The 13,653-nt window shown below is 48.9% G+C and overlaps 1 protein-coding gene across 1 annotated transcript; it reads left to right on the forward strand.

Annotated features, from left to right (window-relative positions):
- Positions 1 to 5,444: 5,444 nt before the first annotated feature.
- OR2H2 (olfactory receptor family 2 subfamily H member 2) lies at positions 5,445 to 6,376 on the forward strand. The gene is given in 2 exon segments (XM_045803899.1): positions 5,445 to 5,961; positions 5,964 to 6,376. Coding segments are annotated over 2 exon segments (930 nt in total).
- The last annotated feature ends 7,277 nt before the right edge of the window (positions 6,377 to 13,653 follow it).

The raw sequence follows: 13,653 nt of genomic DNA on the forward strand, positions 1-13,653 counted from the left end.
AATGAAAAATCAAGCCAAAGCAAAACAAAAAGAAAAACCAAATTAAAGTGAAAGGCAGAACTGTAATACTATTACATATGAAGTAGAAATGAAATTGATGGGCAGACAAATGCTGATTCTGCAACAGACAAATGCGAAGACTCGTAAAGGGTCCACCTCTCCCGAGCATGTTAATGAACGATAATAACAGCATGATGTGGAAGCCAAAGTTCTAGGACTCGGTAGTTGGAAGTACGGACTGCAAATCAACCAAACATCGTCATCAGGACCCTACTTCCCTTCTACTATCTTTAATGACAGAAATGGTGAAAGAGGTGGTAATCTGTCTTCAAGATGGGTAAAAAGTTCAGGACCTTCGGCATGAAATGTTGGAAATTCCAAAACACACTTCATACCCTTGCTTATTTCTTATTTTGTTACCCTCAGCCCATCCATACCACAGACAACCAGACCACGCTTAATGATCTATCAATTAACTTATAAATTACTATATACTAGTGCTATGGATTAAAAGTATTATTTGGGGTATACAGATATTAATAAGCAGGACTAAACCACAGAATTTACAACAAATCTCTCAGTCTTCCAAAGGCAGTAAGTTTTTTTAAACATACTCAAATTTTGCTTAAATATTAAACAAAAAAGTTTAATAAAATCATATTCACTTTTATTACTCCCAGTTAAATTTCATTTTTTTTAATTACGTTCAGTTAGCCAACATATAGTACATCATTAGTTTTTGATGTAGTGTTCAACGATTCCTTAAGCTGCGTGTAACACCCAGTGCTCATCACAACACATGCCCTCCTTAATACCCATCGCCCAGTTACCCCATTGCCCCACCCACCTCCCCTCCAGCAACCCTCACTTTGTTTCCTATAGTTAAGAGTCTCTCATGGTTTTTGTCCCTCTCTGATGGCTTCCCACTCAGTTTTCCCTCCCTCACCCTATGATCCTCTGTGCTATTTCCTATATTCCACATATGAGTGAAAGCATGTAATTATCTTTCTCTGATTGACTTATTTCACTCAGCATAATAACCCTCCAGTTCCACCCATGTTGATGCAAATGGTATTCATCCTTTCTGATGGCTGAGTAATATTTCATTGAGTGTGGTGTGTGTGTGTGTGTGTGTGTGTGTGTACCGTATCTTTATCCATCCATCTGTTGAAGGGCATCTCAGCTCCTTCCACAGTTTGGCTACTGTGGACATTGCTGCCATGAACATTGGGGTGCAGGTGCCCCTTCTTTTCATTACATCATATCTTTGGGGTAAATATCTAGTAGTGCAATTGCTGGGTCATAGGGTAGCTCAATTTTTAACTTTTTGAGGAACCTCCATACTGTTTTCCAGAGTGGCTGCATCAACTTGCATTCACACCAACGATGTAGGAGGGATCCCCTTTCTCCACATCCTCACCAACACTTGTTTCCTGCCTTGTTAAATTTTGCCATTCTAACTGGTGTAATGTGGTATCTCATTATGGTTTTGATTTGTATTTCCCTGATGGCTAGTGATGTGGAGCATGTTTTCATGTGTCTGTTGGCCATTTGTATGTCTTCTTTGGAGAAATGTCTGTTCGTGTCTTCTGCCCCTTTCTTGAGTGGATTATTTGTTTTTGGGGTGTTGAGTTTTATAAGTTCTTTATAGATCTTGGATACTAGCCCTTTATCTGTAATGTCAATTGCAAATATCTTCTCCCATTCGTGGGCTGCCTCTTAGTTTTGTTGACTGTTTCCTTTGTTGTGCAAAAGCCTTTTATCTTGATGAAGTCCCAAAAGTTCATTTTTGCTTTTGTTTCTCTTGTTTTTAGAGACCTGTCTTGAAAGAAGTTGCTGTGGCCAAGGTGGAAGAGGTTGCTGCCTATTTTCTCTAGGATTTGGATGGGTTCCTGTCTCACATTGAGGTCTGTCATCCATTTTGAGTTTATCTCTGTGTATGGTGTAAGAGAATGGTCCAGTTTCATTCTTCTGTATATAGCTGTCCAATTTTCCCAGCACGATTTGCTGAAGAGATTGTCTTTTTTCCATTGGATATTCTTTCCTGTTTTGTCGAAGATTAGTGGACCATAAAGTTGAGGGTCCATTCCTGGGGTTTCTATTCTGTTCCGTTGATCTATGTGTCAGTTTTTGTGCCAGTACCATGCTGTCTTGATGATCACAGCTTTGTAGTACAGCTTAAAGTCAGGCATTATAATTCCCCTAGCTTTAATTTTCTTTTTTAACATTCCCCTGGTAATTCAGGGTCTTTTCTGGTTCTATACAAATTTTAGGTGTTTGTTCCCACTCTGTGAAAAATGTCAGTGGTATTTTGATAGGAAATGCATTCAAAGTATAGATTGCTCTGGCAGCACAGACATTTTCACAATGTTTATTCTTCCAATCCATTAGCATGGAATATTTTTCCATCTTTTCATGTCTTCCTCAATTTCTTTCATAAGTATTCTGTACTTTTTAGAGTAGAGATCCTTTACGTCTTTGGTTAGGTTTATTCCTAGGTATCGTATGGATTTTGTTTCAACTGTAAATGGGATGGATTCTTTTATTTCTCTTTCTTCAGCCTACATGTTAGTGTATGAAAACGTAACTGATTTCTGAGCATTGATTGTGTATCCTGCCACGTGGCTGAATTGCTGTATGAGTTCTAATAATTTGGAGGTGGAGTTTTTTGGGGTTTTCCATATAAAGTATCATGTCATCTGGGAAGAGTGAGAGTTTGATTTCTTCTTTGCCAATTTTGGATGCCTTTTATTTCTTTTTGTTGTCCGATTGCTGAGGCTAGGACTTCTAGTACTATGTTGAACCATAGTGGTGACAGTGGGCATCCCTGCTGTGTTCTTGACCTTAGGAGAAAGGCTCTCAGTTTTTCCCCACTGAGAATGATATTCGCTGTGGGCTTTTCATAATGGCTTTTATGATATTGAGGAATGTTCCCTCTATCCCTACGGTCTGAAGAGTCTTAATCAGGAAAGGGTGCTGTATTTTCTCAAATGCTTTTTCTGCATCAATTGAGAGGATCATATGGTTCTTGTCTCTTCTTTTGTTAACGTGCTCTATCCATTGGTAGAGGGCATTTTAATCTGACTGAGGGTAAGTAGAAAGTTTGTTCTTCTCCTAAGAGACATCAGCTTCTACCTGGCCCCCAACAGTGGAACACCAGAGTGGACGTTAACCAGGGTCTACACTCCTGGCCCTGGCACCTACTCACTTGCTGACCTCAGCCATGTTTCTTAACCTCCGAAACTTGTTTACTTCTTGATGCAGCTGGAATAAGAGCATCTTGTCTGCAGGGTTGCTGTGAGATCCAGGTGACTGCGTAGCTGTGAGGCATGTAGGAAGCACTCCACACATGCTAGCTACTAATAGCAGTAGCAAGCAGCTCTGAATCATCACAAACTCCTTTGAGTGGGTCCCCCACTCATACCCTGGCTCCCAGCACATTGCGAGCTCCTGCAGTCCAAGAAATGAATAAATGCAGAAACCACGGAATGACCGTGTCGGGGGGAAGAGCCAGGAACAAAATGGTAAATGAGAGAGTGTGGAGAAGATGGAGACGAGGGAGAAAAGGTGAAGGGTCGCTAAGGGGAGGCCATCTACAGAGACTCGGGAAAGAGGGAGGGGAGCACCAGGAGAATGAAAAATTCAGAAATGCAAACAAAGTGATTAGGATGAGAGTTGAGGAATAACAAAAACAGCTGGCTACTGTTTAGGTTACAGTGATTGAATATCACAAAGAAAGCAAAAGAAGGGAGACTGTTCCTTGGCATGAGGTTTTGCTTGGGGGTAATAAGATGTTCTGGAGGCTGATAGTATTAGTTGCTCAATAGTGAATATACTAAAAACCACTCAATTATACACTTTAAAAAGGGTCTATGTAAACTCTATCTCCAGAAAGAAAACAAAGGAATAATTAGAAATGCAGAATGGGGGGCGCCTGGGTGGCATAGCGGTTAAGCATCTGCCTTCGGCTCAGGGCGTGATCCCGGCGTTATGGGATCGAGCCCCACATCAGGCTCCTCCGCTATGAGCCTGCTTCTTTCTCTCCCACTCCCCCTGCTTGTGTTCCCTCTCTCACTGGCTGTCTCTATCTCTGTCAAATAAATAAATAAAATCTTAAAAAAAAAAAAAAGAAATGCAAAATGGTGCTTCCATCTGGGGTGTGGGCACGCCGGACCATCTAAGATACTTGAAACACGTGCTCAGTTCTTTGTGGTCGTGCCAGGGGTGACTTTTTTACTCATTAAACTGTAGAGATGTGCTTTACTCACACTTTTTGAAATGTATAAAGACATGACAAAAATTTAAAATACGTCCTGTAAGGGTGAAAAGCACGGGGGAAAAAGAACCAACCAGGGAAGACACAGAAGCAGAAGTCTCTAGGAAAAGCAGATGCAACAGGATGGGCACCTGTGTCAGGAGATGCTAGGGCCACCCTGCCCAGGCACTGCCAGCCGGCCCCACCCCAAGCCCTCCCTGAGGCTGCCGTTGGCTAAGGCCAGGGAGGTGCCAGTGGCCTCAGTCTCCTGCCGCATCTCTGACTTGGCCTTCTATGCCCAATGCTCCTCTTTTTTATAGAAAGCGTACAGTCACCTCCTCTAGGATGCCTTCCCTGATATATTTACCCAAATTGGTCCTTCACCTTATTATAGACCCTATTCCCTCCCTCAGTGTGCTGGTATTCCTGATCCTGAAGTCTTGGGGACTTTGATGATGCTTCTGTGAACTCCTCAACGATTTTAACGTACTTGGGGCCATGCTTGCGTCCTACCTGTAAGCTTCCCAGGATAGCGACTGATCATGGGGACCAACCCCCCTGCCAGACAGCTGGCTCAGCAACCTGGGCAACCAAACTGCTCTGTGCATGGGGTCACTAGACACAAAGGGAAAACCTCTCTCATAGATACAACATTCTGTCTCTGAAGCTCCCTTACAAAAGAAGACGCACCGAATGTATGTAGTATAAATAGCTCTACGACAGTCATCTGACAAACAATGATCAACTATACGTAGATAGCTCATAATCTGAAAATCCAGAAAATACATGACCTTGCAGGTTCTTCCAACAAACGCATAGGGACAATGCAACACTCAGAACAGCACTCAGGACAGAGGCGTTCCATACACGGGTGCTGAAGTATCACTCAGCTCACGCCTGCATGCTTTCCACCAGCCTCCTTTATGCTCGGCCATCAGCCCCAGGCCCCAGCACACAGCTCCGTCCATCTGCCAGCATGTCCTGCTGCCCCCACACCTGCTAGACCACTGACCAGGAGGGACAGGAAGGGAAGGAGCCGCTGGGGGTGGTGTGCCTGGCAAAAGACACTGGTGGGAACAGGGGAAGAGAAAGGTGCACCTACTGTGACCTGACCAGTACCAGGTGAGGTTCTGGATGACGGCTCAGAACACACTGTCCTCATCCCTCCAGACCGACGCAGGAACACACCATGGCCAGCCAAAGCTCCCCTGGGGGCTTCCTCCTTCTGGGCTTCTCTGAACACCCAGGACTTGAAAGAATGCTCTTTGTGGTTGTCCTTACTTCCTACCTTCTGACTCTGGTGGGCAACACACTCATCATTCTGCTGTCCATGTGGGACCCCAGGCTCCACTCCCCGGTGTATTTTTTCCTCTCTAACCTGTCCTTCTTGGAACTCTGCTTCACCACAAGTTCCATCCCGCAGACGCTGGTCAACCTCTGGGGCCCAAAGACCACCAGCTTCCTTGGCTGCTCTGTTCATTTCTTCATCTTTCTGTTCCTGGGGACCACTGAGTGCATCCTCCTGACAGTGATGGCCTTCGACCGCTACGTGGCCATCTGCCAACCCCTCTGCTATACCACCATCATCTGCCCCCGCCTGTGCCGGCCGCCGGCATCCATGGCCTGGGTCATCAGTCTGCTGGAGTCAGTAGTTCACACACCACCTACTCTCCGCTTGCCTTTCTGTCCCCACCGGCAGGTGGATGACTGTATGAGGTCCCAGCTCTCATCAGACTGTCCCGTGGGAACACCACCTCCAATGAGATCCAGACGGCTGCTGCCAGCATCCTCATCTTGGTCGTGCCCCTCGGCCTCATCTTTGTCTCTTAGTGTGCCATTGCCTGGGCAGTGCTGACAATTAACTCCACAAAAGGGTGGAGAAAGGCATTTGGGACCTGCTCCTCCCATCTCACAGGGGTCACACTCTTCTACAGCTCAGTCATTGCTGTCTACCTCCAGCTCGAAAATTCCTATGCTCGCAAAAGGGGCAAGTTCTTTGGTCTCTTCTATGCTGTGGGCACTCCAGCCCTTAACCCTGTCATTTACACCCTGAGGAATAAGGAAGTTAAGAGGGCCTTCAGGAGGTTGCTGGGGAAGGACGGGGACACAAGGGGGAGCTGAGAACTGGTCCATGTGCTTTCCAGTCCAGAGGAGGTCCTTGTGCTGTTGGCAGGAAGCCTGTGCTCCTCATGCCCCGTCCCTCCCCCACTGTGCCATGTCGGTGGATGACAGCCGTGTGTGTGCATGTGTGTGCGTTTGTGCGTGCCCTGCCAGTAAGGCAGAGCCTGGAAGTGGGCTGAGGAGGGGAGCTTACCAACATGTGAACAGGAGAGATTTCAGATTGAGTATTTCCTTTTGTTCTAGTTTGTCTTCAATAGTCTTTGCCTCCAGCGTGATGTGCCTAAACCACCTGTCCTAACAGTTTCACCCCCATTTCTGATCCCTGCCACATCATTTTGCTTCTCCCTCCAGTTTTTCCCACTTCCTTCTGTGGGTTTCGCATTGTCCATCCAGTTCATTCTCCCAAATGACAGCAGGAGAGGGAGCAGAGGCCAGACAAGCTCCGAAACCAGACCAAGAACATGCACTTTAGACCTAAGACCCAAGCCATGCGACCTCTCTTATGGCACTCAAGTGTCCCCACACCGTAGGCTTGGGAACAGAGGAGCCTCAGGAGAGAGAGGGGAGGGTCACTTGAGTGCCTGCATTTCTCCACCCACACACACACACCACGGGTCACATCAGCACCTGCATCTTACTCTCAGTCCCCACTCCACAGGTCACCTGGGTGCCGGCATTCCTTCCCCCAGCGTCCACGGGTCACCTCGGTGCAGACATTCCTTCCCCCGGCGTCCACGGGTCACCTCGGTGCAGACATTCCTTCCCCCGGCGTCCACGGGTCACCTCGGTGCGGACATTCCTTCCCCCGGTGTTCATGGGTCACCTCGGTGCGGACATTCCTTCCCCTGGCGTCCACGGGTCACCTCGGTGCAGACATTCCTTCCCCCGGTGTTCACGAGTCACCTCGGTGCGGACATTCCTTCCCCCGGCCTGCACGGGTCACCTCGGTGCGGACATTCCTTCCCCCGGAGTCCACGGGTCACCTTGGTGTGGGTGTCTTCCTCTGGGCACCCAGGAGCTGCAGGCCAATCTTGGAGCCAGGAGCACCCCCACCGTGGCAACCAGGCGGGCACATGTCCCCCGCGGGGCTCTGGCAGCGTCGAGCAGCGGAGTGTGGCACTGCGGCTGGCTCCTCTTGAGGGTTATCATCAGTCCCGCACTCCGCTCAGACAGATGTAAATGGTGACATTGTCATCATCGGATATTTATGTATTGATTAGGGCACTCCAGGTACCACTTAAAGTGATTTACACATCCTGATTTACTTAATCGCTGTCACACCATGAAGCGGATCCTAGCTTTTTGGCTTGCACAAGACACGGAGTTTAAGCGCAGCTTAGCCAGTGATCTGTCCCCAGGAGGCCGAGTCAAGTCTCTGTGTACTTAATCCTGTCTTTTGGTAGAAACAGTACTTCCACCGCCCAGGTAAGATGTCTCAGCTTCTCAGTAACCTTTGAGGAAATCATCACAATCCAGAAATATATCTAATCTGATTTTGCATCCAAAGGAGGTTTCCTTCCTGGGAATAAAAGTTTATCGAGGGGCGCCTGGGTGGCTCAGTCTGCCTTCGGCTCAGGGCGTGATCCCGGAGTCCTGGGATCAGGCCCCACATCGAGCTCCCTCCTCCACTGGGAGCCTGCTTCTTCCTCTCCCACTCCCCCTGCTTGTGTTCCCTCTCTCGCTGTCTCTCTCTCTGTCAAATAAATAAATAAAATCTTTAAAAAAAAAAAAGTTTCTCGAACGCCTCAAAGCATCCCACGTGATGAAGAAACAGTGACTGCCTGGAAGAAGCATTGTTACGACTCACGGCATGTGTTCCTGGCTTACATCCGCCACTATGTTTCAGACTCCCAGAAAGCAAGGGCCAAAATGTTGCAGAAGATCGGCGCCCAATTAATTCTATGAATGAATGAATGAATGAATGAATCTCTCCAAGGAATGCGTATAGCTTTCTGGGGGTCCTAATCGCACACATGCTGTCTCCCAGCTTTTCCACGGCAATGACAACACCACATTCTCTTTGGTGCATGCTGATGAAATAAGAAAACGGGAAAATCCTACTTCTATTCTAGTCCCACCACAAATGGCTTTGGAGGAACATTCTCCCTGCATCAGCTCACAACAGCAGCCTTCGCTGTGTTCGCCCTCATCCTCCCAGCCATCCTCGTGCAGTCGTCTCCGTGTTTCCTCAGCCTATTAGACTATGTCCTGGTCTTAATGTAGATCCCTTTCTGGTATTAACATCCTAATCTCATCCCCACAAGTATCGCTAACCCTAATCCCAATTCCCAATCACTTACGTAATTTCTTTTTCTCACGACCCCCTCTCCCTTTTCTCCCACGGCACCTGTTCTTCAGCTCTGTGCGCAGAGAAGTCTGGTGCGGGACTACAACAGACAACCCTATGAAGCAGTCTCAAAGAAACCGTTCTAATGAAACCTGACGAGTTGAATGAACGGTTTAACATAGGCTTTAGAACTAGCATCTCAGTTGGAATTAATTCTACGTGTGAAGTTATCAACTCAAAACTTCAGGGGAAAACCTATGCTAAACTTAATCGTAATCCTCAAAGTGTGCAGGGAGGATGGAGAGGGCCAGAGACGTAGTTCCAGCTTAAGTAACTGAGTTTGCGGCTGTTAGCCTTACAAGTAAAAACTGCCATTTATCTCACCAGCACAAGATGGGTTTACCCAGGGGAAAAAAAAAAAAAAGAATCGTAATCTGGGACAAACAAGGTGCAGCAAAATGGTAGGCACATGCAGGAAACACAGGAGAGGCACACTTTTTTCTTTTTTTTTTTTTAAGGACAAAAGGGGTGAGTGGTGAAGGCTGTTAGGAACTAGCAGTCCATTGCAGCAAAGCTGGGGATTCGAAGTGTGGTGGCTTCTCACTGCCTGAGCGGCTGCAGGGGACAGGGGATGAGAACGCTCCCTCGTCCTGCTGGGATAGTAGAGCGGTACCCACCTGCAAGGTCCGCTGTCTTCCTGTCAGGTCTGCTTGTCACCAGGAGTGGTAGTGATGAGGGAGCAGAAGGCTGGCTGAAGACAAAGCATAAGCCTACACCCTGCAACCTCCCCCACCCCCACTCCTGGGTGGGATCTGTGAAGTTTCTCCAGGAAGTTCCCAACTATCTTCACGTTAATGCCTTACTAGAGGGGTAAACAACCTTAACTTGACAATGGCCAGGCCTCTGGTATCCTGTGAGTCTTTAACATATGAAAGTACTTTCTCAACCTCCCTTTTCCTCACCTCCCCCAACCCCATAGTATATAATCAGCCACCCCTCACAACCCAGGGCCCCAGCTCTTTCTGCCCAGGGGCCCTGTCCCCGTGCTTTAATAAGCCAACGTTTTGCACCAAAGACGTCTCAAGAATTCATGGGGCGCCTGGGTGGCTCAGTCGTTAAGCGTCTGCCTTCAGCTCAGGGCATGATCCTGGCATTCTGGGATCGAGCCCCACATCAGGCTCCTATGCTGGGAGCCTGCTTCTTCCTCTCCCACTCCCCCTGCTTGTGTTCCCTCTCTCACTGCCTGTCTGTCTCTGTCAAATAAATAAATAAATAAAATCTTAAAAAAAAAAAAAAGAATTCCTTCTTGGTCATCGGCTCCAGACCTCACCCCACTGAACCTCACCTATAATCCAAAACCCCATCATGAGGGTGGGACGCTGTGGGAGAAGGAGTTACACCAGGGAGCCGAATGATTGAGAAGGAAGGTAGGGATTATGTTAGGAGTGCATGGAAGCTACTGAACTGGGTGAAACTGGAAAAAAATCCCTTACAAATGCCTGAAGCCTGTATGATTTAGGTCCCACGAGGACAGGCACTTACCTACCCACCTAGTGCAGCCTTCAGTTAGAAGCATGTAAGGATGGCATTCGAGAGCTCAGGGTTTGGGCTGCCTACTCAAGTATGGACACCAGTCCCTTCTGACGGTTCACTGCATCCCGAGCAGACACGGACGCCCAGGGCCCAGCTCCCGCTGCCTCCTTCCAGCCCCTGGTGGAGCCAGGCTCCTGTTCCTCCCATGCGGAATTAGGCACGCACCCCTGGAGGGTACCAGGGAAGGCTCCCAAACAGGGCTCTTTGGCATTTGTATTATTTTGAGCTAAGGCCGTTGAGGACCAGCCAGGCAGGAAAAGCTCTAACAGCCAGGCTAAGTCTTCCTTTTGCAAAGGAAATTCACATTTGGAAAGGTGATTCCTCCCTGAGCTCCAGGAGGAACCTTCACAGCCTCTGTCAGCAGTGAAGTCATCAACTGAAGTCGCGTACAAACCTCGCTATGCAACCCTTCACCACTCCTTCCCGGACGTTCTTCCCTAACTCCGCCCAAGCACCTCTTCCCTTTGTTTGGCCTCAAAGGCTTAGGCCCCGCCTCTAACCGCCCCTCAAGTCACTCAGCACTGGGTGTTCCCCAGGTCTGTGCGATCAGTGTTCAAAAACGTATTTGTCAGGACGCCTGGGGCCTCAACCAGGTAAGCGTCTGCCTTCGGCTCAGGTCATGATCCAGGGTCCTGGGATCGAGTCCCACGTCGGGCTCCCTGCTCAGCGGGAGTCCGCTTCTCCCTCTGCCTGCTGTTCCCCCTGCTGGTGTGCTCTTCACTTCTGACAAATAAATAAGATCTTAAAAAACAAAACAAAAAAACATGTTTGTCTTTCTCTTGTGAACCTCTCTAGCCTTTCCTTCCCCGCTCCAGGCGGCCATATAAGGGGACGTCGTATTGGAGAAGTATTTTGAAAATCACTGCTATTTGGAGGAGGGGAGAGCCTGTCCTCTGATTTCCCTCATTAATGGACCACGAAGTGCAAAGAAACAAAATTCCCGGCTCCAAAAGCCTGAGTGAATAAACCAAAAGACACCAGCCCCTAATGGCCTGAAATTACGAAGGACGGTGGGAGGGTCCACCGTTGGCAGACACAGCTAGCGTAGAACGGCTGCTGGCCCTGAATCATCCTGAAGCAAAGGCCCCTAGTAAGAGTCTGGACGCCAGCAAGGAGGCAGGACTGGGTGACCGGCTCTGGGTGCAGGCTCCCCATGTGAGGAGGTGGGTGACCCCGGCAGGCCAGCACAGGTGACACTGTGCTCTTTCCCAAGGCAGCTGCGACAGCCTCTCGGCCCATCCCTCGTGCTCTTTTACAACGTAGTGCTCGTCCCAAGACGCGGGTCTGTGCTTCTTCCCCGGGAACCTGCAAGACCTTGCGACTGCCTGGACCAATGGGATTCGGTAGAAGTGATGCCACGGGACTTCCATGGCTATGCCAGGAAAAGGACACCCGTCAGCCAAGCTGGCTCCCCTCCCGTCCCTCTCCCAGGACACACCCCATGGGATCCCAGCCACCCTGTCATGAGGAATCCCAGGCCACACGGAAAGGCCACTCGTAGGGCTCCACCGACAGCCCACGGAGGTCTCAGCTGACAGCCATCACCCGTCTTCAGACCCTTCTGATGACTCCGGCCCCCATCCTTCACGCCTCCCGGGCATCTCCCCACCATCCCGTGTGAGTTCCTGACCCACAGAAACCGGGAGATAAAAATTCACTAGTGTTTTGGGTGACAGGTCCTGCAGCAGTAAATCCCAACACACACAACTTGACGGCAGACTCCACTCCTCGTTAGCGCTGTGACCTGGACAAGGGGCTCCCCTCCCTGAGCTGCGGTCTCCGTACCAGGGCACACAGCACCTTCCTTACAGGGCTGCCCAGAGCCTCGGAGCTGATGACTGCCCAGCCCAACACTCCAGGTTGCTCTCCCACTTACCTAGTTTCTGTACTTGACAGGCTTCTGTCATTACTCTGCCTTCCCACGGGGAGAACGCGTGTCCTGTGAAGCCCAGGGCCCAGAGGAACGCCTGCCCCAGCAGCGTTCCCAATCAAAACTCGTTTATTGAAAAGGTAATAAAACCAACGAAGCACAGAGTGCTCCAAAATGCCCTGTTGGTGAGTGCATGGGCAGAGGCCAACTGCAGCCTCCCAGGCCGTCCAGACCCCAGTGCCCTCCGAAGTCACCAGAGAGAGCCAGAGCTCGCCTGTGGGGAGAGGCAGGGCTGGAGCGTGGCTGAGCGCTTGTCTCACCACCTCCCTCCCGCAGGGGCCTCAGCCAGCCCTCCTTCAGCTCTTTCCTGACTCCTGCTCCCATGGAAACACTGGCTCACAGCAGGACTTCTGATCCTTTGTGCTTTACACCCCACCTAAGTGCAAAGAAAGTGGGAGGCGGTGATTCTGGGCTTTTAGGTTGTACCAGGGACAGTTCTGAAGCCAAGTGTTCGTTTTCCACGCTGCACGTGGAAATCTACACCACGGGCATCTTCCACTTTCTTGAGAATATGCCTCGGGGGGAAGAGGGGAACTCCTATCGTGTCCTGTTGGCCTGAGCCCAACAATCACAGTGGACTGGTTTTCAAGCACTGGTCTGGAAATTAACCTGCAGGAGCCCTCGGGGACCTTCAGAAACCAGCTGCTATCATTGTCCACAATAGCTAAATCGTGGAAGGAGCCGAGATGCCCTTCAGCAGATGACTGGATTAAGAAGTTGTGGTCCAGGGGCGCCTGGGTGGCACAGCGGTTAAGTGTCTGCCTTCGGCTCAGGGCGTGATCCCGGCGTTGTGGGATCAAGCCCCACATCAGGCTCTTCCGCTGTGAGCCTGCTTCTTCCTCTCCCACTCCCCCTGCTTGTGTTCCCTCTCTCGCTGGCTGTCTCTATCTCTGTCGAATAAATAAATAAAATCTTAAAAAAAAAAAAAGAAGAAGTTGTGGTCCGTACATACAATGGAATATTACTCAGTTATCAGAAAGAACGAATTCTCAACATTTGCTGCAACATGGACGGCACTGGAGGAGATAATGCTAAGTGAAATAAGTCAAGCAGAGAAAGACAATTATCATATGATTTCTCTCATCTATGGAACATAGGAACTAGGAAGATCGGTAGGGGAAGAAGGGGATAAAGAAAGGGGGGGTAATCAGAAGGGGGAATGAAACATGAGAGACTATGGACTATGAGAAACAAACAGGGCTTCAGAGGGGAGGGGGGTGGGGGAATGGGATAGACCGGTGATGGGTAGTAAGGAGGGCACGTATTGCATGGTGCACTGGGTGTTATACGCAACTAATGAATCATCGAACTTTACATCGGAAACGGGATGTACTGTATGGTGACTAACATAATATAACAAAAAAAAAAAACATTAAATAAATAAATAAACAAATAAATAAATAAATATTAAAAAAAAAAAAAGAAAGAAAAGAAACCAGCTGCTAAACAAGGTGATGAAATGACAGG

The sequence above is a fragment of the Ursus americanus genome, chromosome 32 (genome assembly GCF_024610735.1).
Source record: "Ursus americanus isolate L20-20 chromosome 32, mUrsAme1.1.p, whole genome shotgun sequence".
Lineage (NCBI taxonomy): Eukaryota > Metazoa > Chordata > Mammalia > Carnivora > Ursidae > Ursus > Ursus americanus.